The sequence below is a fragment of the Passer montanus genome, unplaced genomic scaffold (assembly GCF_014805655.1).
Source record: "Passer montanus isolate IOZ18808 unplaced genomic scaffold, ASM1480565v1 scaffold77, whole genome shotgun sequence".
In the NCBI taxonomy this organism is placed as follows: domain Eukaryota; kingdom Metazoa; phylum Chordata; class Aves; order Passeriformes; family Passeridae; genus Passer; species Passer montanus.
In genome coordinates, this window is record NW_024372923.1 from 3,356,939 (window position 1) to 3,381,455 (window position 24,517).

At 35.2% G+C, this 24,517-nt stretch overlaps 1 protein-coding gene across 4 annotated transcripts in view; it reads right to left on the bottom strand.

Moving 5' to 3' along the window:
* CFAP46 (cilia and flagella associated protein 46) overlaps positions 1-24,517 on the bottom strand; it is a 70,787-nt gene that overhangs the window by 25,134 nt on the left and 21,136 nt on the right. For 3 of the 4 annotated variants that reach the window (XM_039731447.1, XM_039731445.1, XM_039731448.1), the window contains 20 exons: positions 24,281-24,426; positions 23,632-23,756; positions 21,860-22,072; positions 20,444-20,654; positions 19,950-20,099; positions 19,115-19,222; positions 17,424-17,605; positions 15,534-15,665; positions 14,030-14,195; positions 11,222-11,306; positions 10,977-11,115; positions 10,282-10,465; positions 9,690-9,849; positions 7,207-7,430; positions 5,101-5,202; positions 4,554-4,721; positions 4,037-4,185; positions 2,520-2,618; positions 2,130-2,259; positions 1,089-1,235 (listed from right to left, as the gene is read on the bottom strand). In XM_039731447.1, coding sequence (XP_039587381.1) covers positions 1,089-1,235; positions 2,130-2,259; positions 2,520-2,618; positions 4,037-4,185; positions 4,554-4,721; positions 5,101-5,202; positions 7,207-7,430; positions 9,690-9,849; positions 10,282-10,465; positions 10,977-11,115; positions 11,222-11,306; positions 14,030-14,195; positions 15,534-15,665; positions 17,424-17,605; positions 19,115-19,222; positions 19,950-20,099; positions 20,444-20,654; positions 21,860-22,072; positions 23,632-23,756; positions 24,281-24,426 — 3,020 coding nt within the window. The remainder of the gene's footprint in view (positions 1-1,088; positions 1,236-2,129; positions 2,260-2,519; positions 2,619-4,036; positions 4,186-4,553; positions 4,722-5,100; positions 5,203-7,206; positions 7,431-9,689; positions 9,850-10,281; positions 10,466-10,976; positions 11,116-11,221; positions 11,307-14,029; positions 14,196-15,533; positions 15,666-17,423; positions 17,606-19,114; positions 19,223-19,949; positions 20,100-20,443; positions 20,655-21,859; positions 22,073-23,631; positions 23,757-24,280; positions 24,427-24,517) is intronic. The other variant, XM_039731446.1, reaches the window with a different exon arrangement.

Below are 24,517 nucleotides of genomic sequence, written 5' to 3' on the forward strand. Positions count from 1 at the left end.
GTCAAATAAACTATTTTTCTGCTATTATTTAGTATGTATATATTTAGTATGTTTGTCAGCGTCTGATGAGGAAATGTGATGATGAAAGACTTTTTTGTCAACTGTACAGATACACTAGACTTCCAGTGAACTCACAATGTTGCTTTACACTAGTTATAAGCTATATAAATAGTACTGTAAAAGGAACAAATATTGCATAATATTTGTATACTAGTCCACAGGCATACGGAATACTATTGATGAATTACATAATTAAAATTACTGTCCTCCCTAATGTATTTTGAACTTTCCTCAATATACAGTGCTTAATTAATGCCTTATAAAGGGGCATGTATTATTCATGAATACCATTCATATATTATTATTCAAAGTATTCATGATTATACTAAATTTACATAGGCCATGTTTTCTTACAGGACAAAAAATATTACACAAAATAATGAGATAATTACATTTTTTAAAGTAAAGGTTTTATTACCATAACTATATTTCAAAAACTTTTATAATGAAGCATAGGGTTAAAGTCGAAAATATTAGATACAGGGAAAATATCTGTAAGGTATAATCTTTCATAATAATGAGATGATGCAGATCTGTTAGGTGGAACATATGGACACTTATTTCAGACCTGCCAGAACTCTAGGAAATAATTTCAGTTTTATCAAAACATTGTAGTAAATCCATAATGAAGCTCAAAATTAAATAATCAGAATTTCAAATGATCAAAATATTGAGGGGATGGGGCCAAACGCTCTCTCTCTCTTCCGAACAACCTTGAACTTTTCTCACCTATTTAAACAAACAAGGTTGAAATATACCTATATCTTCCAAGGCCACTGCAAAGCAGACAGAGATGCTGACACTACTTCAGAAATTTATATCACCTTCAGACAACTCCCATAAGGTTGGACTGAAATGGCATATATTTAAATGTACATATTATATATATTGAAATATAGTAAGAATTTGGTTTCGAGTGGTGGGAGAAGGTTTGGCTTTGCAGTTTGATTATTATTATTCTGACGAATAACTGCATTTTCCCTACACATGTTATTAGTGTTTCTTTTTCTATTTAATTTGTACTGTACCTGAGTTGCAGCATGGGCCTCTGAAAGCAGAAGCCTTGCTGGTTGATACAAGCCTAGCTGAATTAGTACTTCAGCTTTTTCAACCCACAAGTGAGGGAAAGAAAGTGCACTCAGTCCTTTTCCTGTTACTGCATTTACCTCAAAACCCTGAAAAAATTAAAGAAGTATTACATCTTCATAAATGTCGAAAAACCTAGACAGAATACAAGTTGTTAACTATGATATCCCACACCTCAGCTGTATTTGTATTTTCTAACTTCAAAATTTAACATTATATTACAAGAACAACAGGTAGTTTAGGAGATTTGGATTTTACAATCCTCAAAAGGTATTGAACTAGTAAGTAGACACGATTTAAACTAACTGTATGACAGATTAACTACTTCAGATATGCTGCTGTCATAAAGTTGATTTTTGGTAATAACTAAAACCAAAAGAGGAATACTATTTATAAGAGCTAAAAGAGGTGACTTGAGAGGGATTAGTAGTTAGAAAAACAATGCACAAGTATGGAAAAAATACACAAAGAAAACAAAACGCTGTGATGACAATCCAGACAGCATTGCCATAATAAAGAGCAAAGTGGAGGTAAGTGTTAAGGAAATCAGTAAGGCAATTATCTTCCTAAAAAAGAGACAGGAAAGACAGAGCTGAAATACTTAAAACAATATGTAAGCAGAAGGAAAACAGTACATGCTGATGTACTGGAGAAAGAAGAGAAAAAACAAGACCAAGAGTGAATACAGTATCTTTTTTCCTTCTCAGTCTTTTTAACCCATTTGCATTAGTCCCCAGACCCATTTGTAGGAAAGAGGCTTTACTTTGCATGAATAAAGATTCCGATCTTGTTTCTCCTTGATATAAATAATATGCCAGGCAAACCTCAGCTTCAGATGATTGCTAGCAGAATTTAGGCAGCATGCATTTTTAATTATTTTTTGTGTTCATGTATTTCTCAAGTATTATCTAAAAATAAACTACAAGTGCATTTAAAAAAGGGAAAGAGGAGCTTAGTATAGAAACCGAAGTAGAAATAAAAACCTTTTCACTTGAAGTAAGGATATTCTCATTCCTACTACCATTAAGCTGAGCATTTTCAAACAGTACTTTTCTTTCTTCTGTCTTCATGCATACATTTTTTTCTTTTTTCAGTGCAATTTCTTGCCTACACCTAAATCACAAGAACAAAGAAGTGAACTCAATTATATTTGAAAATAATTTCATAACAAACTATTAGTGTGTTAGGAATCTTTACCATATACTACTCTGTAGATAAACACAAACCAAACATGCACAAAATTTGAGGGCATAGCTAATATACCAAAGGTGTGTTCTGAGATATTTTTTTTTACTATTTTTCCCCAACAATACTTATCAACTGTAGGGAAAATAGTCCCAAATAAATACTGCCTCGACAGTGAAAATACATACATTGCTTGTTCTAATTCACTGATGTATACTTCTCCAGCAGCTTTCTCATGATACACAGATGCCTGACTCAGTTTTAAATCTGAGCATATCAGGGCAATTCTACAAATAAAAAGAAGAAATGTTTAAGAAACAATCTGAATCCTTCATATGTTACTTCATATAAGCACTTTATATATACATAGCACATATTCCCCATTTGTCAATCCTACTTTCTTGTATCTTGGTTAATGCTGGCAATAACAAAGATTATAAATAAAAGCATGGGAAATTACCCATGGACAGAGGTCACAGAATCAAAGAATGGTTTGGGCTGGAAGGAACTTCTAAAGATATCTTCAGATGGTCTTTGTGAAAGATGCCCTTGCATCCAATCTGACCTTGAACACTTCCAGGGATGGGACATCCACCAGTAGCCCCAGTCTAGTCTATCAAACCTGTATCACTCCAGCTTAATGGCAAAAATTATGTACTAAAAGTATGAAAATATTTTTATGGTCTCACAATAGCATGCAACCACCTCCACTCTGCCCCTTGATGTATATGTGCTAACCTACTTTTTGGTCCTGATAAAAGAGTAACATATTCCTACACATCTGTCTAATCATATAGAGACATCAGGTCATACATACATATAAAATACCATGGAATAAACACAAGTCTTGAGGAATCAACAAAAAAAATGTGTCTGACAAATCTTGCCTGAAAATAATTTCCTACCAGAAAGTCCCTTTTAGTCTTGTAAGAAAGGAACTCAGTAATCAATTGGCAGAGAAACACATATATTTGTATAAATGAATATCTAATCTGCTCAGTGGGATCAGTATCAGGCATTTTAAAGTTTTGTTATGTGGTATTTCACAAACCATCAGAAAATAAGCAAACAATTATTGCTTATGACTGTTATTTATTAAGCAAACATTATTTAATACCTACCAAAAAAGTATGATAAAATGCTTTAACTAAAACAGCAATAATTTTCAATTGCATGCATATTAAATACTTTTAAATCACAACTTTTAGGCGTTATCATCCATAAAAAATAACATAATTTTGGTCACAAAGACAAATCTCTCCTAAAATGCACTTACCAGGGCAACTTCTTTGTGCCCTTATGGTGGAGAATTTATTTTTGATGCAGATAGGGAATTTGCCTTTTGAATACATAATAGATAAGAGTTTCATAGAAACCTTTTTTGACTTTGCTCTTTGCACTTAGATGACAATAAGGCATTTCAACAATTTTTCACATGAAAGTGGCGTGGCTTCATAATTTCATATGTTTTCCGTATGGGAGATAATTTTTTGTAACAAATAAATTTAGTGGCTTTAATTTCACAAACCTATTCACCAAAAATCTATTAAAATGCATAAAAAAAAGAAAGGAAAATAAATAAAAATCCATTACAAATATAAAACAGTAAGTCACAAAAAATTCTTGTCACTATTTGGTGAAATATTAATGGAATGTCCACTCCATTCAGTTTCTCTTTTATTTAAAATAAATAAAGGGTACAAACCGAAGGTGATAGAGATCAGACAGACTTCTACATTCCAGAACTTCATTAGCAATAACTTCGGCTAGCTGAAAGACTGGAAGAATCAAGTGGGGGCAAAAAATTTTTTGTAGTTCTTTTGATAAAAGGTCCATAAAATACAAAGTGCAAGTCTGAAAAGAAATTTTTTAAAATTCATTCAGTATAAACATAATTTTGTAGAAAATAAATTTTAAATTAATGATTACATCTTCAGTTCCAAAATAAACCTGAAAAAAGACACAAAGTTTCTAGCTGAAAGAACAGCAAGGTACACAGAAAATTAGTAGATGTCTTCTCTACATTAGCTTCATCTCAGCATGCAGAGGACAGGCTAACACCTCAAAGTATTAATGAATATTACAATACAAAAGTATTTGGGACAGCTGTCTGAAAATACACAGACAGGAAAACTAAAATACAACCATTTTCTGATACTGATTTTCCAATACTTATTTCTCCTAAATAGTAAATGCTCTAGATTTTTGAGGAGTATACTTACAGGTTTTGGGAAATTATCCCAGTGAATACCATAACTATTTGTTTTCTGTTTAAAGGTATCTCTGATTTCATTTGGACAGTCATACTGGGCCCATTCTTCCACATTTGCTGGTAAGGTATCAACTGATTCTTCCTCTTTAGGCTTCTCCTTTGAAACAGAAACTTCAACCTATAATAAAAACAAGAACACTTATGAGATCAAATTAACAATCCTATTGGTATTAAATATTCAGCTAAAAAACTGAACACATTTGCTTAATGTCCTTTGATGTTTTCTCAGATTTGGGATGTTTTTTGGATCTCTAGACTGTGGGTTTTACAAAACAGCAGCATCTTAACCAAGGCAACAAACAAAAGTATTTGTAAATTCATGATCTGTCGAGACTGTGATCAAGAGTGAAGGAATGATCCACAGATTCACAGAGAAATTCTTCCCAGGTTATGAGAGTCAGTACAGTAAAGCATCTGAACTATTCACCAAATGAGCCCAGGGAAACATCTCTAAGAAAGAGAGGCTTGTTTTAATTCCACAGAAAAGTGGGTCTTACTTGTTTATCTTTCTTTTTGTCCTTGTCTTTTTTAGGAGTTTTTGACTGCACTTTCTGAGTACTTGTAGGTTGTGAAGTCTTTGAGAATGCTGACAATGACACCTAGATTATCAAATAATTACAGTTATTTAACTTCAATTTGCAATATTAATAACAATAATAATCTCAGTTTCCAGTAATAGTTATTATCCAGTGCAAGTCACTGTCTACAGCTATTAACAATTGTCACTTATCATAGTCTGCCTGCATAATAGTTTTCTTCAGTAAAATAACAATTTTAAAGACTCCCAGATGTTTGAATTTTTTGTGCAAGCATTTAGGACGATCATGGCAATGCAATTAAGCAGCAGAACTGTCAAAAGACAGTATCATCCCTGGGATAAATACTACTGCTACCTTTCTTTAACCTGTATGGTTGCAAATGCAATTATTTTTTTATTTTCCAAACCATTAGTCTAACTGGCTTAATTTTCTACAAGGGATGAATTTTATAAGGAAGTAATCTGCAAGACAGCAGAGTCACTCTGTACTCTTTCTGGGTCAGTCTTTTACAATGCTGCTACTGAATATTATATAAAAGGAATTTCTAAATATTTAAGCATACAAAAGAATTAATCAAAACTTTCTCTGTACAAGCAAGAGCACAGATTCTAATCTTGCCTAAAATTAAAAAGAAACAAAAAAAACCCCCAACAACAAACAAAACCAAAAACAAACAAACAAAAAACCAACCAAACAACAACAAAAAAACCCCCAAAATACACATGAATTTGAGAAGACTAATATGTTTTGCTGGAGGAATCAAGAGTAGAATACAAAATATGAATCAAAAAATAATGCTGGATACTCAAATTAAATTTCAAATTAAAGGTAACACATCTTTAAAAAGTCAGAGGCAGCTGATTTTTTCAGAGAATATTTTAAGATCTTCTGGGTTATTTATGGAGTCCTAACACTAAAGAATCTGTCTTCAAGTGGATGCCTGCAGTCAGGTCTGCTTTACTTTGTAAAGCCAAAATAAGGCATCCTGTAGTACTTTAATTCCTTTAATACCACATGGTTATTTCTTTTCTCACAATACTGTTCAGCTACAAATATGATTCTTAGAATTACTATCATTATCTTACAACCAGCACTGATGGCAGCATCAGCTCTAAGTTTTACTTTTAATAGCTTATTCAAACAGTAGTGCTCTCTTCAGGTAGTTTTCCCTAGTAAGGTGCACAGTCAAGTGCTGGATATTAAAAGTTATGCTTGTGTAAATCAGAAAACATCAATATTCCATTTTTATTTTGCAAATTCCTGTCTCACATCACATGTTAAACTGATTTTTATTATATTTTAAATTCTTGCTCATAATTATCACAAGTAAGTGGTAACAAATTGCAGGCTTTCTCTTCTAATTGGAATAAATTATACACAAGCCATAGCTTACCAATCTACTTGGTAGGTCCCATATGAGACAGCTCCTAAAAGGATTTGTTGCAGTACTTTTATCAAGTACATATTTAGTCCCTTCAAATATTTACATTACTTAAAATATAACTGTTTTCCTGTGGTCCTTGCTGTGATTCTGAGAAGCCATTTCAATTGGGCATGTCTGTGAGAAGTAATTTGATTGATTTGAAATGCTCTAACTATGTAAAAGTAATCAGAGAAATCAGTGAACACTGCCAGCCTCTACAGCCATTGCCATCCCTTTCAGTCAAATGACAGTCCTTTTGATTCAATTTCATGAAGGTCCACCTTCAGAACTGCTAGAAATAGCTTCAGTATGTATTCTGCCACTACTGAGATTCCTTAACAAGCTAAAAATACAAAATTTGAGAACCTATTGCACATAACTATGAATGGACTCATGAGAAAAAATGGCCTACTGCTTTTATCCTTAGTGTCTCCTCTCCATTTTCCTGAGAGAAACAATTTTCTTCTTTAATCCTTAAACCTGAAAAAATACACTAACTGCACCAGAAAAAAAACCCAGAAAACTCTAAGGGCAAAGTGAAACACCAAATGAGTAGCTGCTACCATAATCACACAAGGAAATGTGAAATATACTGGCCACATTATTATAACACAACACAACACAATCTCATACGATCTCACCTGCCAGATACGGATGATACAGGCATATGCCATCAAACAGTGCTGCTGATGAAAAGAAGAACCATGACCAGAAAATAAAGCCATTAATGTCTGGGCTCTAAACAAAGCTTCCAGTTGTTTAATATTACTCAAATCTTCCAAATTCATTTCGGGCATGGTACCATTTGCTCCATTGTCCATCTTAGCATTTTCTGTAGGCAACAATTTTGGTATAGCATTGCTTTCTATAAAAAACAAACAAACAAACAAACCAAAAAACAGCAAACACGTGCTCACAGTGACAGCATTGTAAAAATGTGTTTAAAAGTTAAAATTTCTGAATTGAAAAGGAAAATATTTAGGGGAAAAAAACAAAAATGGAAATCTCTCTGCTAAAGATGTTCTTGTTAAAGTGATGGAATGCTACTTGTACCATGTTTGTAATCAACAATGTAACAGTCCTGTATAATAAATTATGTAAGCCTGATAGACAAATTAAATCTGCAAAAAATCTGGGCTGTTTTATATTTTAATCTAATTTCACTTATTATATTACTTGAGTTTCCATTAAGGGCTTTGCAAAGATTTTCTTGAAACTTAAGTGGTGTAAGGATAGTAATCAAAAGCAAACTAGTGAATCTGAGTGGATTACAGAACTAATAATTCTCTGTGCTGGGTTCAGAACTGGCTGGATGGCTGGGTCCAGAGTGTGGTGGTGAATGGTGGTGCATCCAACTGGCAGCCAGTCACTAGTGGTGCCCCTCAGAGCTATGTGCTGGGGCCAGCTCTGTTCAATAGTTTCATTGATGAAAAGGACGAGGAGATTGAGTCTTTCATCAGTAAGTTGGTGGGTGACACTAAGCTGGGATCGTGTGTTGATCTGTTGGAAGGTAGGAGGGCTCTGCGGAGGGACCTGGAATGGTTGGATGGATGGGTCAAGTCCAACAGAATGAAGTTTAATAAATCCAGGTGCTGAGTCCTGAATTTTGGCCACAATAACCCCCTGCAATGCTACAGACTGGGGATGGTGTGGTTGGACAGTGCCCAGGCACAAAGGGACTGGGGGTGCTGACAGCAGGCTGAACATGAGCCAGCAGTGTGCCCTGGTGGCCAAGAAGGCCAAGGGCTCCTGGCCAGTATCAGGAATAGTGAGGCCAGCAGGAGCAGGGATGTCATTCTGCCCCTGTACCTGGCACTGGTGAGGGCACACCTCCAGTGCTGTGCCCAGTTCTGGCCCCTCAGGTTGGGAAGGACGTTGAGACCCTTGAGCCCATCCAGAGGAGGCAACGAGGCTGGAGGGGGGCTGGGAACACAAACCCTGAGAGGAGCCACTGAGGGAGCTGGGGCTCAGCCTGGAGAAAAGGAGACTCAGGGGTGCCCTCCTCACGCTGCACAGCTCCTGAAAGGTGCCTGTGCTCAGCTGGGGCTGGGCTCTGTCTGCAGCAGCACTGACACAGCCAGAGCACAGAGTCTCAAGCTGTGCCAAGGGAAATATAGGTTAGATATTAGGAAAAAGTGTTTTACACAAAGGGTGATAAAGTTCTGGAATGGCTGCCTGGGCAGGTGGTGCAGTCACCATCCCTGGGTGTGTTTAACACAGCCTGGATGTGGCACTGGGTGCCAGGGTTTAGCTGAGGGGTTGGAGCTGGGTTGGACTCAATGATCTTGAAGGTCTCTTCCAACCTGCTTATTCTGTGACTTCTGTGAATTCTATGAAAACTTAAATCACTATAGGACTGTAAAAAAACCCCAACAAAACCACTAACAGAAAAGTATGAACAGAAGGTTGTTACTGTTACTAATCAACTGTGTGATAGAGACACTGCATATTTATCTTTCTCAATGAAAACACAAGAAGTACTTGTCTGATCCATGTCATCTATGCACACAGAAAAACCCAGCAGAGCAGATGTTCATTAATGCCACACAGGACAGTATGGGTTCTAGAAAACAGATACCCCAATATTCATTTGGGAAAAAAAAGTATCTTAACAGAATAGGTCACTAAGATCATACCAGTACAAGTGGAAATTTGTTTGAAAGGAGCAAAGAATTTTTACAGTTCCAAAGTAGTTGAAGCCATATATCCTTTGAAAGTCATTTTTGAAAAATTAATGCTAAGATAAAGCCAAGGAAAGGGTAATGGACTTAGGTGCCCAAATCTTTGCATAGAAACTATTTCCTTCAGTTTCCTTCTGTTCCTCCATGAGAACTCACTTGAAACAAACTGTCCAGCACTGCTTTCTGGTAGCATCTCACATCTCAGGAATCCCTATGCCAGAGGGAGCAGTATCTTACTATATCAAAGGACTGAGGGTAATTCTCCATAGCATAATACAGAATTCACAGATAAACTGAACTTACATTGAATAAATGACAGTAAGTGCACAAGAAAATACAAGCAAGTTTGTGCCATTCCTTTTGATAACTAAGCTGCAAATTTAAAATCTCACTTGTGTTTCCTGTTGAGAAATTGCTCTGAAGGAGAAATACCCATTACATACCTTCCTCTTGAGAGGATTGCATAGGGAATTTCATACCAAGCAGGAGATCTACTGCCCACTCCAGAGGTTTAATAGCATCATTAAGGGGAAACTGATTATAATATAAGCATTCAGCAAATTCCATCAGGTAATCAACTCTCTGCCATTCATCTTCTTGTTTCTATAAAAGTAATAAAGGAGGAGTTAATTTGTATTTGTTTCTGTAAACCATCCAAATTATATTCTGAAGCTTCATGTAGTCTTAACAGAAGCAAAAAATAATAATTTGACATCAAGCAGTTTTATTGGTATCACATAATCAGAATTATGATAAACAGAATGTAACATGAAACTCCACCACTGGTTAAATCTTTGTTTTATTAAAACCACTTGCTACTCTTAAACATTTTTCTTTGGCAGAACTCAACTAAAATTTTACTGGGTATAAAGATTCAATCACAGAGAGTTTTCCTACTGAAGAGTAATCTCAAAATTATAAAAAGCAATGGTCAACTATATAACCTCCCTACCCATCCAGGAACTTGCAGTCTTATGAATCACTTGAGAAACATCATGGTATCACCATGGGAACAAACAGTAAGAATTGACAAACCTTCAAAGCAACGATCGCATTTTGAAAACAGCTTAACTGCCCAACAATACTTCTGGAGACTGTTACCAAGTGTCGCCACGTATGTGACAAGTAATCTTCCCTTTCATGACTGATTTTCTGAATGGCCATCATAAACTTGCATTCTGATCCTGCCCTCACTGTAGCCATAAGTTTGAAAATCAGGCTAGAAAAAAGATAAAACAAACTACAAATTACTTGCATCTGTACCTGTACAGTAACTTTGTGAGTAAGACTAGTTCATATCTATATAGTACAAAGAATGCAAAGCTTATAAACTGGCATACAAGGGCATGAAACCAACTCAGACAAGATTATATAAACAGTACCCTAGATAATTTTGTTTCCATTTAATGAAGATGGGTTTGCAGTTAGGAAAACTAAAGCCTCTGCTATATAGCCACAATTCATGCATCTATTTGCTTGGGAAGCAAGATACTACCTTTATATAAATTTTTAAAAAATTAAATTTACTAATATTATTAGCAGATTAAGGATAGGAAGCACTGCCTATGTGTGTCTTTTTCATGGAAAAGACACAATAATATTTTGTGTTGTAAGGACAGGCTGCTTAAAAGTAATCATAATACTTTCCCAATGCGTATAAAATAAGAAATACTCAAAAGTTTTATACTTCTTAAAATACTTATTTTAAAAAAATAAGCCAACCAGCTTACAGTTTGTGTCTTGTCTGAGGCAAAACTTGAATAGCTTCATCCAGGAGTTTTAATGCTGTCTCCCAGTCAGCTTTATCAGCATAGATGTGGAATAATAGACCATATAAGGAGGTTCTTAATGTCAGATCTTCCTCAGAACCTTTGAAGTATATTCAAATTATTTATTAATATACTGCAGAATCAGAACAATGATTACAAAATACGGGTTTTCTTTTATTACCAGATCAACAGAAGGAAGAACATGCCTGGGGGGAAGCATCCGACTGATACCCCAATATTTTGAAAATCCTTTGTAATCCACTGATGCAAAGGACATGTATCTTTCTTTTCCTTAAAAGAAACAAAACAACAAAACAAGACACAAAAAACCCTTTATCTTTCAGTTAATATATATCTCTAAGTATTATTGATCTTTTGTTTTGTCTGTGAACCAGTCCATACAATTGATAGGAATAGTAACCTGTAATTTAAATAGTTTCTTGACCAGATGAAAGCCACAAGCATTAGTCCAGAGTGAATCCTATACTACAAACCCAATACAAAAATAACCAGACTTAGTAATATTAAATTGCTTACACTCATTAAATAACATTAAATCCTGAAGTACTCTCAAGAGAGTCACAGAGTAGCTGAGGTTGGCAGAGATCCTACAGAGCTGTCTGCTTACATGCCTGCCTAAAGCAGGCTCCACTCTTCACCTGTGAAAATTTGACTATCACAAATCTAACCCAAAGGTCAAAGACTTGCTGTTTCCCTCTCCTCTACAGCACAGTTCTTCCTCTTCAAAGAGAAATTCACTGTCTTGTTTCTCAAATAGATTCATATATGACACACTAACCATCAAATACATGTAGGATGATGTTAAGAAGTTAACTAAGTTGTAGCCACAACATTTGGGTAAGTATTACAACAGCAACTTCAAAGATTTATCAGATTTGGTCTAATCAGCATTTACTTCCATGAAGGCACAAAGTTTTTCTAATTCACTGGCCTTCTGCAATGGGTTGGCTGCACCAATGGACACGAAGTACAGATGTTATCCACTTGGATTTCTGTAAGGCCTTTGATATGGTGGTCTGTAACCTTGCTGCTACTGAGTTGGACAGATAAAAGTTTGATGGATGAACTGTTTGATGGATAAGAATTACAGTCACTGGCTCAATGTCCAAATGGCTCAGTGTCCAGAGGAAACCAGTTACAAGTGGTATACCTCAAGGGATACAAATATCAGGGATACTGCAACCGATATTGTTCAAATCTTTATTGCCAACATAGTCAAGGGGATTGAGTGCACCCCCAGCAAATCTGCTGATGACACCGAGGTGAGTGGTGTGGTCGGTTGATGAGAGGGAAGCGATGTCACCTAGAGGGATTGGCAGGCTCAATAAGTGGGCCCAAAGCAACCTTTAGAAGTTCAACAAGATCAAGTGCAAGGTCCTCCGCCTGAGTCAGAGCAAACCCCAGTATCAATGCAGCCCGGGGGATGAAACAAGAGCAGTCCTGTGGTGAAGGGTTTAAGAGTACTGGTAGATGAAAATCTGGACATCTGCTGGTAGATCCTTCTCCAGATGTGACTGCATTTAAAAATTGACTAGTTATCCTGGTCAAGGATCACTGGAAATCAGTTCCTGCCTCTCACAATGGTTACTACAGTGTATATGTATTTCATAAATTCAGTAACTCCAGAAATAATCAAATAGAAAGCACTCTGTTAAAGGAGTTTTTTCCCCTAACTGCTATCATAAGTTACTCACTTCTAACTCATAATAATTACTAACATTTGCAGACATAAAAATACCTATGCTACCCATAACTGTAAATTTTCATTATCTACAAAAAGTAGAGTAAAGAAAATTAAAGTATTACTTTTTAATACTACTTATTAAGGATTCACTCTGAAATTATGCTGTGGTGGAGAGTTAACTATATACACATAATGAAGTATTCCTTTTCACTAGTTTTAAATGTATCTCCGTAAATAACAAACTTTAGGACTGTGTCTATGGGCAATTAGTGTTATGTATCTATACACTGTCAAAGTTCCATTAACTCACAATTATCACTGTGCTTCCAAGTACACATTGTACCCATCAATTCCTACACACCCAGAATAAGCAGGCTAGTCACCATCACTGATTATTTGTGATTTATACATGGCTTGATGAGAAATGAAAATAAAGGTTTCTACTCTTGTATTATCTCATTTGATGATCTGAGATGCACCCATATTTGCACCACTAAGCTTGGATGCAAAAGTCATCAACAATTGTGCCCATGGAAATGTATAGAAAAATTCACAGCAGCTCCATTGACATGCAAATCAAAACTAGAAAGAGAAATGGATAAGCTCCATGGAGTTTTGAAGTAAAAAGTTGTAAATGTGCATGGAAGTTTCAATGTGTAGAAGAAATTTCACCTGGTGAGATGTGCTATATGACCCACATCACTTGCATACTGTTTCAAGAGGATGACTTCTTTGGAATACACATGCTGTTCATAATCAACAAGGATTTCGTTTTATCACAAATTCCCAGCATAGTCTAAATTTTGTCTCCTTCCTACTACCAAAGTCCTAAACAGTCTGTTAAAAACCCGAAGATATGCAAAGTAAAACTTTCCTTTTGCAGGTAGAAGACATTTGAGTCTGCAGGTGGGAGAAACCTTAACTCAGTAACATTTTTTTTTTCCTAAGTTAGTGTTTTAGCATCTATTGTCATATTTTCGAAATGTATTATCATAGTTACCAGAAGTGGCTTTTTTTTCTGGATTTTGAATATTTTCTAAAAATTCTTTTTTGTAAGCTTTATGAAGTGAAACACTACAGTGAAAATCAGACAGCAAATTACTTTGCAGAAAACTGTTGTGAGTTTGACAATTGCCCAAAACCAAAAGAGTCACCAAATGGAATATAAGAGCATGCGACTGCAGGTAAGAAATCAGAAATGTGTTTATGTCAAATAAGTCACTATTGCCTCTTAGGAAAGGTATCCTGAAGTTTCTTTGCCATCAGCACCAATCGCTAAAAACAAACAATACCTATTAGAAATTCTTACCTGTTTGTTTTTAGATTCTGCTTTAATTATATTCTTAAGAATTATTTTGGCAGGTTCTTTTAACTGTTCTCTGTCACGTGGTGAGCCTAGCAAAGGTAAACATGCATTCCAAAAGTGTCTAGCTGCAAACATGACAAGGGAATAATTTCCAGCTTCACCTGCATGCCTGAAGAAAGGGAAGTAGAACTTTATAAGGAAAAAGAGCCACAGTTTACCTATAATAAAGAATTTTACTTTTAGGAACATTTGGGTTTAGCTGATCTATGGATCACCTCAGCGACAAGGACTTAGTATAAGGACTCTATAGAAAAGCTATTTTCCATTTTTATATACCAAACAATTACACACACTCAGCAGAACTAGGAATAAATAAGTAGCATATTAATGATAATAATTAATTTTACTATATTTCTGCATAATCTTAGCTCAAGAGCACTCATTTAAACAATAGCAGAAACCTCCTCAAGATGTTCTCGTTGGAGTAATATACTTTTTTGGCTTCCTATTGTGTTAATTTCTCATTCTAAAAACTATTAAAAAATAAAACACCATAATTATTACTGTACTGTGGATTTTGCTTAGTACAGTACCACTGTAACACAAGAATATGCACCAAATGCCACTAGCTGCATTCAAATTGCTTTGAGCATATTACTGCAAATGATACTTTGAATTAATAAAAGTTAATAATACTCCAGATTGTGACACAATACAGTACTCATCAGCGTGAGAATAAAGCTTGGCATTTTAGTGAAAAGTTATAGATTGATGTAATGTAATCGCCAATTGAGTAGTGTTACTGTTTTAAAAAAAGCAGTTTTTGGAAACTGTCAATATGATCACCCTCTAGACAGCACTCTTTTGACCACATTTAGACTGCTATGTCCAGTTCTAGGCCACCCAATACATGCCAGACATGGAGAAACCACAAGGAGCTCAGTGAAGGGCCATTGAGATGATCCAGGGACTAGACTGCACCTGCCTTGAGAAGAGGGCTACTTGAAGAGATGGCTTTGGGAGTCTCAACAAGGAGAAGTTTCTAAATAACCTAACAAAGTTATTGAAAAGCAACAGCCAGGCTGTTCCCAGTGAATGGCAGGACAGGCAAGAACAGGCATAAATTAAAACAAGAAAGGTTCAGAAATTACTCCCATGGGTACAACCACACAGTGGAGCAGGTTATTCACAGAAGCTGCATGTCTCCATTCCTTGAGGTTTTCACAGCCAGACTGGATAAAGCCCTGGACTGGCCCTGCTTTGAGCAGGAGTCTGAACTAGACCCCTTCTGAGAATGGTATGATTCTCTGACACTACAAAGTCAGCTATATGGAAAGTAGTTGATAAATTTACTGAAGTGCAAAAATTTGCCAAATCCTTTGTTAAAGATTTCAGCTCACAATTATGTTGATTTTTATCAGTCTTGGGAGAAAATATTATGATCCCCAAAAGTGTAATTAAATTTTAGATCTGTTTTATGTTTGTTTTCTCTCAATATAAAACATACCTGGCACTCTGAACAAAGGTTTTTGATGCTGCTACACGCAGATATTTTCTTCCAGACAAATTCTCCATTGTGATCTTTCCTTGTATACAGGCTGCAATGCTTAACATTTCTTGTCTCACCTTGTTACCAAGCCTGCATAAAGGCAAATATTTCAATAAGTGCTAAGTCTTACAGGTTAAGATCATACCAATTTGTATTAATGATGTAGTCAAGTTGCTTCTATATAGATGTTCCCTTGCTTAGGAAGTTACAAATCCTTTTATTTAGTTTTCTTTTTAAATTAGAAAACATTTCAAAACCAAAATATTTTGTGAAAAGATAGACTAAAATACAACTCTATGGAAAATAACAGTGAAACCGGATTAAAAAAAAAAAAAAACCTATTACCTTTATTCAGAATAAAGGAATGAACATAAATTTTTAATTTTCTCCCTATTTTTCACTATTGTACATTAAAAAAATACTAGGTCTAAGGTGAACATATACACCAAGCAATTAAAACCAGAAATCAGGAAAATGAGATAATTTTTGATACTTTATTTTGTCATGCTTGTGTCTGGTGAAGTATGCCCAGGCTCTGGAGAAATTGATAGGGATCCCACTCCACTATATGTAGAAGAAAATAATGTAGATTTCAGTTCCACAGTTAATCAGTTAAAAATGAATACACAGATAAATTGATACCATTGGTTAATACCATTGATTAATAGCAACTTAGTAAGAAAAGAATGAATGCGATTTGCGGGGGGTTTGGGTGTCCCCGTGGCCGAGCAGCCGCGGCGCCCACGAGAGGGCAGAGCCGGGCTGCGCTGCACCGGCAAACACCGCTCCGCAAGCAGAGCGACAGCTCGTGGCTGCACAATCCAACATTCCATCTTGCATTGGCTTGCAGATTGCTGCATGTGCAGCAAAGAGTCTCTGAATTTCTGTGAAGTTTTGAAATGATCTATATAATATTAAGATAACTTACATGGTTTTATGTGTTCTTAAACCTATGTAGAAAACAACTATGAGTTTCAAGGAACAGGATACTGTTTTTGTAAGTTCAATTATTTTGCGGATTTAAAAAATGAGCACTATATTGTATCTGAAATCTTTCACATGTTTATTTCAAACCTGCTACATTCAGAAAAACTGCTATTAAATGGAGTTGATTATTTTCTCTTTGGATAAAATAAAATTCTGGTTTTGGAGGAAATGATTTTTAAAAATAGAGAGCTCAAAGAGTATCACCTTTTTTATAATAAAGGACTCACCAATAGGTCCATTTATATATACCTTTTGGTTTTGGGTTTTTTTAAAGCCAAATTTCAAAATATCAGTTAAGTAAGAGACCGGGCTTTTAAAGGAATTAGTTACACTCCTATTGCACCCATATGCATAGGTGGCAATTTAGTGCTGTCAGACTACCGGACAGCAGAGCCTGGAATACAGGAACTGCTTGTATCTTACATCACCCCCAGCTTCAACTTGGTCCATGAACTACCTAGCCCTTCAGTGTATTAGAGCCAGATGAGCACTGAAAACAATTTGCTTCATCAAAAGAAGTAGAATCAGCTATTTTCTGCTTAGAGATTATAAAGAGTCAAAATACTATGATTGCCAGAGATCATTTCAGAGCAGCAGTGCTCCCAGAAAGACACCCAACACAGAGATGTACAAGTTTCCAACTCCCTTGGATAGCAAGCTTCATCTGTCTGAACAGGGTCCAGAGCCACAATCTGGATCTCCCATTGCCTTTTACTTTCATTTTCATCTGCAGCTGCACAATTTCTTTGGAAAAAGATTCTTCCATTTTTGATTATGTGACCAGACACATTTACCCTCTTTACTTTCTTCAAAACTTAGTTCAAGTATATTACCATATCATACATAATTCTGTGTACTTACAGGCCATATTTCTTAGTATTTCTATTGAGGACAAAATTCTCATTTGATTCCAAGATCCTTTTGGAACAAGTCATCACTCTTTCATAGTCTTGTGATACATATGCAAAATACGTAAGTCGTGTCAGTGTCTGCAATTCCACTAAGGAATCTGACCAACTGCATTCTAAAGCCAAATCCAGTAACTAGGATTAAAAAAAAAAGGTTTAAATTAAAGGTTTTTGTATGCTTTTTTTCACAACCCACCTGGGCACAGAACAAGTACATGATAAAGACATCTAGAAAATGAAAGAGCTACAAGTACAATCAAAATATACAATAGAGAGGCCTCATTCACTGTGTAGTATTAACATAGTGTGTGCAAATCCAGGTATAATTGTGCATGCCTTTTGGCCAGAACTTGTTCTATGTCCTCAGTCATCTTTCGAAAACCAGTGGAATAAACTGGTTTACTCTTTCAAAACTCAGAGCCCATTTCAGTTAAGCCAAAAGTAAGAATGGGACATAGAAGCAGTTTTGCAACAACCAGTAATTGTCATAAGCAGTTCCTGTGTATGCTGTTATATATGTGGCAGTTTGGGAGAGCTTGGGCTCCATAATCTTAGAGGTCTTTTCCAACCTAAACATACATACGTATGGATATAGACAGTTACAGGTAGTTTCATATATAGTTTCATTATAGGATCTAAATGTTTTCATTTAATTTTTTTTGTACATGTCAAGGGTCCACCTTTTTACGATAGTGGTAATTGTTAATGAATTGGTCCAAATGAAGATACTACAACACTGCTATACGAAACTATGCCAGTGAAGTGATAGGTAAAGTTAACTCATAATATTTGACATAAATCTGTACACCAACTAGAATTAGATACCTATATATTCATAAGGACCCAGTTCCTAGTTGTCAGTAATAGTTTGTGGTTGTCCTGGCAGCCTGCTAGTTTTATTTCACACAGTCAATCAATAGTAACCAAGTGTAGTTGTGTTCCACCTTGCAACTGTCAAAAGTAAATTCACTATAGTGTGAACTTTTCTGTTGAAATCTTGAATGCTTCTAATATAAACTCAATCCCCCCTATAACTACCTGAAATGAGCTGAAGCCAGGGAGGGGTCAGTGTCTTTTCCCAGGTAACAAGTGACAGGACAAGAGGAAACAGCCTCAAGTTGCACCAGGGGAGATGTAGGTTGGATATTGTGAAAAATTCCTTCACTGAAAGGGTGTTCCCATCCCTGGATGACTTTAAAGGTCATGTGGGTGTGGCACTTGGTGGCCTTGGCAGTGCTGGGGGAACAGTTGGACTCCGTGATCTCGGAGGGCTTTTCTAACCTAAACAACTTTAAGCTTCTATTAAGTTTTCTCCAGAAGAAAAATGAAAGGTTAGAAGTATGGTTCTGTACAGAATTCACCTGAACCCATTATGCCCATCTGATGGTTACTGAAACTATCTGCTAGAGCAACATAAGCATAAACCAAATATTTATATTCTAATGGTATCTGGTCTTTGGATAAATAAAATTATTCTGTCATGAAAATTTCCTTCCTGTCATAAATATTTAATCTCTTGGTTAAGGAAAATAATGGTACAATAAAAGTTTCAAAAATAAACTCCATTTAAAATTGAATTTGAAATCAAATTCATAGTACACAATTTCTTAAAACTCAAGAGCTTATAAAATAAACCTTAAATACCTGAGATAAACTAGGAACAGTGAAATCCATGAGACCTAAGCCATTACATGAATACATTTCCAGACCAACAAGAATTCTTGCCAGAGGATTTTGTGCTTCATCATTATTCTAAGCAGAAATAAATAATTTACATTCAGAGATTTTTTTTGCAAGTTAATATTATTGACATTAATTGAGATGACAAAATACTACTATTAATAATAATAATGTTTGAAAACCTCAGTTTACTCTGAGCAATTCCTGCTCTCTACTGTGTCCTTAAAATGGTTGGTTTTTGTATTTATATATTTTTAATTAACACTGTGAACTCTGAACTACTAGTTTCAACACTAAAAGCCCACATTAACAATACAATGAAGCCAAATTTCATATGCCACTGAGGGTTTCCAGTTTTATGGACACTATAAAATAAAAATCTAAGAATTAAATATTTCTTTCCAGCTTACCAGGTCTATAATATATATATATATAAAGGCCATAGCAAATGTTGACATTAATATAGCTGATTTTTCTTAACACTTTTAATGCAGCCATTTTATTATTTTATATTTGTGAATTCACAATCAATTTTGCTCAACAGTCATCACATGACAAACATCACCCTGGCAGCTAACAGCATATGGAAGAGTTAAGAAATGTAGACTCACTGCTACACCCAACGTGAAAAATTTGCTGTGTCCCGCATTGAGGTACAACCAAAATTTAGTTTTACATTATGATCAAATATACAGAAGAAAATGTACCTTGATAATTTCAGTCATTATTAAATGAACTTATGAATTTAACTTTTCTTTGTGAAGTTTCAACACTATGCAGGATTTCAGAAAAATCATACCTCCTCCCGAGTCCCATGCTGATGTCTGATCTGCTGCTGATTTAACTGCTTTGCTTTCACCCAGGTAGCAATGATCTGTTGTTGTGCAGCAATAGAAACTTTTTCATTAGGTATGGTTCCAGTCATTGCGTTTAGGGCAAATTCACAAACCTAAACACCAAGAAGAGAAAAAAAAAAAGTGAAATACAGGAGAATGTGGAAAGCTTCTTGTACGGAACATGCTATCCATTAGTTATTTTTAGATTATTGCACATGCATCTCTAAGCCTAACAACATCTCCTTTAAGTCAACCCAAGGCAAATAGAAGTTACAGTCCTCAGCCCCAAGTTGGTAAGGAGCTCCAATGTGCATCTGGGGAGGATTTGTGGTGACAGAAATTGTAAAAGAAGGTAGGTTTTCAACAAGAACTTCTACTCTTGAATTTATAGGAATTCATTCTACTGTAATATATGACAGCAGAATGAAAGAGACTATAAAAAATCAGGGGTTTGCACCTCTAAGGCAACTTTGATGTCAGGAAATCCACTAGGATCTACTGAAAAAGACTGGATGGTATTTGCTTTTTCCTGTTTCTTTGTTGCAGATTTTCTGCTACTCTCTGCTGCTGTATCTTCTATCTTCTCAGCAGGTTTTGGCTTTGGAATCCAAGAAATAATTAGGCCTCTAGCCAAAGCATTACATAACATCAGTAAAATTTCAGTACTTCTGTAGAAGAAAACAAAAATCAGAAATGCATACTGCATCAGATCAAAATAAAAGGGAGGAATAAAGTTATTTATTTCAAGAAGCAAGCATTATGTGAAAATCTAGTTTTTTCATAGAAAGCAAAATTATGGATATTACCCAAAAAAACCTGCCAGCTGGTAAAGCAGTTCAATGATTAAAACTACAAAACCCAGAATCAATTTTCAGTTAACACCAATTTTTCTCACTCTTTTTCTTTTTCTCATATGAATAGAGCAACCATTTTCTAAAAAAGTATCATAAACCAAGCCCTTCACATTTTTTATGGTTGTCATGCCAATCCACTGCCAAGCGGAAATTTTTGGGGTTTTTTTGAGAAAAGATGAACCTAACTATATATATGAGATTATTGGTAGTACATACTGATATAAGTATCAAAATTAGTAAGCAGGTATTACCAGTCTGCACAAACTGAAATTTTAAGTTTATTCCCCACTACTGTTAAAAGAGACTTCTTTGCTGCTTGTCATTACTCTCCTAGTGGTGAGGTCACTCCCAACGAAGTTTCAAAATATCTAGGAATTTGTCCCATAGTTAGTTTTTGACTATGTATCTAGAGTATCTATTCCACAATGATTGATCATTCTCCCCATTGCATTTACTGGAGAGCAGGATTTCTCTAAACCACTGTGGAATCCATGTTCCCCTTTTCATGGTCTACTAATGAGCACATTCCCTTTATTTCTTTTGTTTTCTATTTTCTCGTATTTCAGAACCAGTAGGAGTCACCTTACGCTGGTTAGAACTATTTGCAATGAACTATATTTCCAAAATTACTCAAGTTCAGAGACCTGACAGCAAGCAAATGCATTTTGAGGTGTTGTGCAAATTCAGTCTCAGAGAATTTTCCCAATTTTCTGACTAACTTAACAAAATGCTATTTTGCATGCACATGTTGCTATTCCACACTGAAGAGAAAGCAATACTTATTGGTCTAAAGTTAGTATGGCTTACAGTGTATAGTAACAATGAACAAACAGAAAGGATTAACACTTAATTTTCACAATTTATCTCCAGAGCTACTCTATATATACCAAGGCTCTTTCACTGCCAATGAAAGCCAGCAATAAATATTTCACAGCACAAAGTGACTTTCAATGTTTGCAATAATATTTTCTGTGTTTTAGAAAAAAAGAGTATGTTCATATCCAAACATCTCTATTTACCCGTTGTGCCCAACAGTCTTGATGGCTCCAAGAAGAGTCTGCAGATACCCAATAATGTCCTTCTGTCTTCCTGAAGAAATCACATGTCTGTTATAATTTAAGATATACACCACAGCATTGTGAACAATCCAGGCTTCATTCAATTCTTCTCCTATTTCAGCTGCACGCTGGAAGTTTTCCATAGCATACCGAGATAAGTTGTCTATCCATAAACTATAAAATTAGTATAAAGAAGCTGTTATTCCAAAACTCCAACACTAGAAGGAATTCTATCGTAAGGTTAAATATGCAGTACTACCAACAAGAACAGAAATTTAATTACTTTTCAGTTGCATTTATTAAGTTCTCATCCACTGACATATTTCACTTCAATGAGAAGATGGTTCAGAAAAGGAAGTAGTATCAATATAAAATAAGTAGTCTCTGACATGCAAATGCTATTAGCTTAAAAAACAGTGTTTATGATTCATGTTTCATCCACAAGTTTGGGTTTTTTAAATGCGTGTGTGAATCCAGCCATCAGTGCTAGAAATCAAATAACCATGTCAAGACTCTAGTTGAATATAGATATAGGTGAGGCATGCCATCTGAGAGTTAAGGACTCATCTTTTTTACTCAAAACTGCATCTGTTCTTGTACTCAAAGACATTTCCAGGTGCTTTGAAATGCTGTAATCATTTTAAATACAATAACTTTTTCACAATCTATGCAATAACTTTTTTTCAATAAATTTATTTTCTTTCTTAATTATCAACATATACTATTACTGTGAAAAAACAATACTAAAAATAAAGTCTTGAATGATCATACAGAATTGCCATGGTTCCAAAGTCATAAAGTCAAAAGCACAAACTGACAATGGTTATTACTATGTCAACAAGGGCACAGTACCAGACCAAAGTCCTTTTTTTTCCTATGGGTTTTTAATCTAATTAAAATCTAATTAGGTAAACTCAAAAATAGCTAGTAGCAAATTTTGGAACAGAGTTCTCATCTTCTTTGCCCCTTGGCCATGATCAGTTTATAATTTTTCCTGTTCTACTGAACATTTGTAATCAGACAGTGTGAGAAACTTTACTTAATTTTCAGATTTAATGAACAGACCTAGGGACACTCTGCCATCCTGATCTCGCAGGACATGACACTGTATCAATAAGGCTGGTATTACTATGAATGTGAACAGCAGAGAGTCTAAGCATCATCTTCAGAAATCTCTCTCCTCCTTCTTCTCCTTCACAAGAAATAATCATGTCAGACTAGTAAAAAAGAGTACTTGCTATATTCTACTCTCCCAAATTCATTTCAGTTGATTGGATGGAGCACACTAGATTTGCAAACTGGAATAATTCATCATATGCATTCAGTACTATGAAATCATTATATGTATAGGAGCTATAAAGCAAGGCAAAAAGTGCTTTTTGATTTGAGAAAACGTATTTTTAAATACAGAATTTAATTATCTAAGTGTCAATGTACAACAATTTAATTATTTTTCAGCTTGGAACACTAGCTTCTAGTTTCAGAGAAATAAATGTTAAATGAAAAATCCACACTCCAGAATGAAAGGAAACCTAAGAAAAAATATCTCAAACTATTTTTTGGATCTTTTTCCCATTTCCCATGACTACCCACAAAAATGAAGAATCTGGTGACAATTTTACTAAGGAGAAACAGTAATGATACTGTAAAGAGTAACAGTTTTTGCAATTATCATTGGTGTCTCATAATAATAATCTATTAAGAGTTCCTTGATATGTATTACAAAAAAGTACCTGTATGTTTTCCATTCTGGATCACTGTCAGGAAGATATCCTGGACGACACTGGTATGTAGCCTCTGGAGGTACAGCATGATCATTCAGTTTGACTCCCTGCAATCTCAATAAATGAACAGTTGCCTGAAAAAACACAGAGAAATAAATTGTCTACCCAGGTTATCATTGTAAAAACAGACTATTACTAACAGAAATTACTTCATATTAGTGCTGTTACCTCTTCAAAAATTGAAAAAAAGCAAAATGTTTTTTCAAATGCTGTACAGGCATGCACAAGTATATCAAGTACAATGCTCAGCACTTCATAAGCTTAAAATTGTCTACAGCTAATTTTACTAAATAATTACAAGGAGAAAAACCCATCATTTATATATGTAAGCTTTTCAATCATGCTGGAACTTCAAGGATCCAGAAATGTAATGTCAGATGTCAAAAATTTACAGTAGAATCTCCTGTAGTGTTATCAGCACCTGCACTAAAACTAGTGCTACGGTTACTTTCGCACAGTATTTTGATAAGGTTGCTTCATGAAACCACTTCCTTTACTTCCTAGGAAGACAGAAAATAACTCAAAATTCCAGTGCTTCCAGATTTGTGTATTAAACAAAACTAAGCAAATAAGAATGACAGTTGTGTAATTTATTTACCTCTGCATTAATAAATCTTATTTCTGCTAGTATTCTGAGTAAATCTGCTTCAAAAGAAAAGGATTTAGCAGGCAGCAATGATTCTCCTGATGAGCTGTCACCTTGACCATCAATCATCATAGTTGCATTAGCTTTGTTCTTCTGTGCTAAAAATAAATAAACCCATTATTATTTCCATGCAAATCATCATCTTCATTTTTAAATTTACAAATCCCTAGATAGTCTTAAATTCACATG